This window comes from Buceros rhinoceros, unplaced genomic scaffold (assembly GCF_000710305.1).
Source record: "Buceros rhinoceros silvestris isolate BGI_N320 unplaced genomic scaffold, ASM71030v1 scaffold21178, whole genome shotgun sequence".
Lineage (NCBI taxonomy): Eukaryota > Metazoa > Chordata > Aves > Bucerotiformes > Bucerotidae > Buceros > Buceros rhinoceros.
Genome location: NW_010428945.1, coordinates 26,773 through 31,123, shown reverse-complemented (window position 1 = coordinate 31,123; position 4,351 = coordinate 26,773). Strand labels below are relative to the sequence as shown.

At 49.3% G+C, this 4,351-nt stretch overlaps 1 protein-coding gene across 1 annotated transcript in view; it reads right to left on the bottom strand.

Moving 5' to 3' along the window:
• The window catches only part of NIN (ninein (GSK3B interacting protein)), a gene marked incomplete at both ends in the record, with an annotated part of 37,550 nt that overhangs the window by 10,038 nt on the left and 23,161 nt on the right, over nt 1-4,351 (bottom strand). Inside the window, 5 exons of the mRNA XM_010142478.1 lie at nt 2-346; nt 1,065-1,591; nt 2,379-2,500; nt 2,794-2,947; nt 4,238-4,327. Of these exons, the coding sequence (XP_010140780.1) occupies nt 2-346; nt 1,065-1,591; nt 2,379-2,500; nt 2,794-2,947; nt 4,238-4,327 (1,238 nt within the window). The remainder of the gene's footprint in view (nt 1; nt 347-1,064; nt 1,592-2,378; nt 2,501-2,793; nt 2,948-4,237; nt 4,328-4,351) is intronic.

Here is a 4,351-nt window from a genome sequence, read left to right as displayed (position 1 = left end):
AAGCTGCTCTCTCTCGCACACGAGCTTGTTCACTTCTTCCTTGAAGCTTTTCTCCAGGAGATCTTTCTCCTGGGTCAGGGCAGCAGAAACGGCCTTTTCATTTGCCAGACTCGCCTTCAGTTGCTCGTGGGCTTCAGCGACCTCCTGAGCAATTTCATCCTTTTCAAACTCCCACTGAGACTTCTCCTCTCTCTGCTGTTCGGCCAGTTCACGCAGCTCTCGCTGGTGACGTCCTTCCAGATTTTGGATCGTTTCTTCATACTTATTCACAAGCGTTTGTGTGTCGACAGAAAACTGAGTTTCTGCATGAGATGCTCTTCTGTTATAGTCACTTTCCATTTTTTTCCTAAACATGGTTAACATAACATATTACTAAACTCTGGGCTAGCTCAAAGAGATTCACAAGGCGTTTTTAGGCTGAACAAAACAAGCTGAAAAATTACTGTTTCCCTGAGTTTTGGATGACGCACTGTTTGATGGGTGTTTGAGAGCCAAAGTTAAATTTGAGGCAATTTGTTGAAACTTCAAAAATGAAGCTCTAACTCACGAAACGGCCTCAGAAAAGGTCTCATGCACAAGATGTGCCCTCCTAGTCTCGTGATCGGATTTGTGGGGCAGATATTCCTACCCCTGTCTCTCCCTGTCACCCCAGGATGGTTTCAGGTGCTCTGACACTCGATCTTGACTACCAGCATGTACCATGTCCTTTACTTCAGAGGAGAAGAACCCGGGAAACCCAAATGCTCTAAAAACACCAAGCGGGGGTTTGTAAAGCACAAGGATCCCGAACAGCACTCAAGTTAAGCATGTCTGGTTACGCTTTAACACTACTGTTGCCTCCGGGTGAGCTAAAAATTAATACAAATATCTGCTTGAGAACGGTCAGAGGAAAAAGAGCCGCTGGAAGGCAGCCCACTGTTCCGGAATCAAACTGGCAGCAGCAGGACACGGTCAGCACACTTCCGTTAGGCATCAGGGATGATTTCTGCTTTCAGCTTGGCCACCACGCCAAGCCATCAAGGTCAGCGTACGCCGCTGCCGTCCCTGCCAGCAGTGACACTCACCTTTCCTCCTCCAGGTCCTGCTCGTGCTTCCTCAGCAGCTCCTGTTGGAGCTCTTCCTTCTCCAGCGCGTGCACCTCTGCCATCTTCTTCAGCTGCTCGTGAAAGCCCCGCTCCAGCTCTCCCTTCTCCTCCTGCAGCGTCTGCACTAAAAGCCTCATCTTTTCTTCCACCCAGACGCCGTTTTGAATCAGTTCTTCCCGTTCTTGACTAAACTTCTCGTTTACCTGCTCCAGTCTGGCTCTAACATCTTCTTCGTGCTCCTGCCTCAGCAGTTCTCTCAGATTGGCTTTTTCCTCATCGAAACGCATCTGTAACTTGTTTTTCTCATCACTGTATTTACAGTCGAGCTTTTCCTGCTGCTCTCTGAGCACTGCTGCCTCTCCTTGCAGTTCTGCAATTTGATTTTTAAGGCCGGTTATTTGCTTTTCCATGACAAGCCTCTCCTCGGTGTACTTCTTCCTCAGATCCTCTTGCTCCTTCTCACAGTGGGTTTTCGTCTCATCTAGCTGCTTCTCGTAATGGCTCACCTGTGAGGAGGAAAAACGACCGGATCGGTTCATCTTCTACAGGGGCATTTGCTCCACATTTCCCTACTACGTATCCCCAGGTATTCTACAGGATATTTTGATTTACACATTCGCACCTTACATGGATTTCCCCTGCAATGAATGATAGAGCTCTTACTGGGACAAAGATGGTTATTATGTAGAAGCCAGTGAAATTCACGCTTCTCCAGTGAGCGAATTCGTGAAAAGAGACTCCACCAAGAGCTTCCAAGCCTCACAACAGTTGTGCAAATTGCAGGTGGACTCTTTCTTATTTCACCAATTACTTTTCCCAAACTTCCCCCAAATTAAGAGGCAGATGAGGCCTTTCCTTTTAAAAAGGGTTGGAGTTTTTTATTGTTTGGGATTGTTTTTTGCTTGGTTGGTTTTTTGAGGGTGTTTTTTTGTTTCAGTGCACCTGTGTTATGCCACACGTCAAACGTGGTCCCATCACAAGTATAACTCCATCATCTCTCATCTGGAGGTGGCTGCTGGTCTGACAGATGCACTGGAAGCCTGATGGACCCCCGACCCCTCCGGTGCAGGACTGACTCCCACAGAACATGACTGGCCGTCTCCACACCAGTGCACCTCACCGGCAGAGCCAGCTAGGGAAGGCAGAGGCTCAGATTCACAGAACGGTTATGACTGACCAGGAAAAGAAAGTTCAACCCATCCCACTGCTGTCAGGAGGCTGGAGAAGTGGTGAAGGTTTGAGTTAAAATGACTTATTGTGTAAGTTAACTTACTGTAAGTTAAAGTGACTTACTGTGTCTTCGAGCTCCTGTTTGAGGTGATGCAGATCGTGGTGATGTTGCTCCTTCATCTGTTCAATAGCCATTTCTGCCTCTATGCTCATGTTTAACAGGTTGCAGTCTTCTGAGCCAAGCCCTTTAAAAATAATAATTATCTATGTTGTCTCTCTTTGGGCTGCAAGGCTTTCTCAACAGAATTATTTCACCAATTTAAATTTGTTTAAGCAGCTACTATTCGAGCAGCTGCTCAAATTCCCATCGCACACAGAGACAAGAACCTGCAAACGTTGACTTCAGCTTTGAATACAGCACAGCAGCTGTCTCCTCAGCAGAGGTGGTGTTTGAGGAACGTTTTTACATAACTGCCTCCAAGATGTTACCATAAACAGCTCCAGGAGAGCAGCTGGTCACACAGGAGGTGTTCTTTACCTTGGTCAGGCTCAATGCCACTGTTGCTGTGACTTTTCAGATCAATGTCGAACTCTTCCGACAGGGAGTTCTTCAGCGAAGGCCGGAGCACTTTGCCTTGGGCACGGTACTCCTCCAGCTCCGAGTGCAGCTCGTCTATCTGGTCTTGCAGCTCCTGAGGGGAGGGGGAGAAGGAAGCCTGAGTGAAAGCAGCAAAGGCAGGTGAGCATCAGTACGTCAACGCACTCCCCCGCTGAGAGGTTTCGGAGGGAATTACAGCAGGGAAAGGCTCATCAGCAATGCTGCCATCGCACCGTGGACATCACCCCCCCATCAGCAAAACAACCCCCTTCCCAGCTCCCAGCCAGTGCCGGTAACAGAGGTGTTCCGTGCTAAAGGAGCAGACCCTTCTTCGCCCTGTAAACATGCTGCCTCTAAAGCATACTGTGCTCCAGGACCTTCCACTTCATTCCTTCTTCCCGCAGCCCTTAAGCAGCAGCTTCGGAACAGCTGAGAAACACCTCCTCAAGCACCCTCTGCTTGCAAAATCAAATCAGAAGCAAAAGATCAAGCTAGGAAAGAGACACCCTCATTACGGCATTTACCATCTGGCACTCCTGCCCCCCTGCCAGCGGAATATCCCGAGCGTTTGTGCCAACTGCCTGCTGAGCGTGTGCTCAGCTCAAAGAACAGCGTTTATGGAGGAACATTAACCCCCGAACGTGCAAACACACAATTCTGCAGATGCCGGAGGTTCGGAAAGTGAACCTTGAGTACCGGTTCATATCTGACAGCACTCACAAAAAATCATTTGCAAGAGATTTGTCAAGAAGTATCAATTCAGCAACTGTTTCCTGAAAGTGTTTGATTTTAACCTACAGCATCCCGAGAGCTGCCGGGCTCTTTCAGGTCTGACAGCCTTTTGCCCAGGCAGCCCGTTACTGAACGAGGAGGATCACGCGGGACAGATGAGCCGAGCGCTCGTAACCGCAGTAGCTGTCAGAAAGTGGATCCGGGCATAACCTGCAGGTCTGCTTTCACGAGGAGAATACAAGCTTTAAATTTGCAGTTTTATTTTCAGAAAATACTGTTTTGGAAACCACGAAAACTCAGACATCTCTTATTTCTGCTGTAAATTCCTGCAGCTCTAGATTTCAAAGTTTATTTCATCAATTAAAAACGCCCTAGTGCACAACTGCGCACGGAGTTGAGCTGGGGAATGAAGGAGGCTCCAGCTCACCCCAGCCCCCCCGTGGGGCACCCCATCCTCTTGGCTCAGCCAGCTGCCTCTGGGGCAAGAGCTTTCCACCCCCGAAGAGCTTGGATTAGTGTAAAAATGCCATTACACAGGAAAAACCCCCCCAGCAGCATGATACTGCTGCTGCGGGCTGCTGTGTGCAGGAAGGATGTTCTCGGTGACCACGGGCAGAGGGGTGCTGGGTCTGCAGCCTCGGGCTCCACTTACTCTGCACTGCCGCTCGTACTCGCTTCTCATCTGCGCCAGCCTCTCCTCCTGCAGGAAAAACTCCGCGCTGCTGGGATCCAGGTCACCAAACTGAAACGGCACGAGCAGGATCCA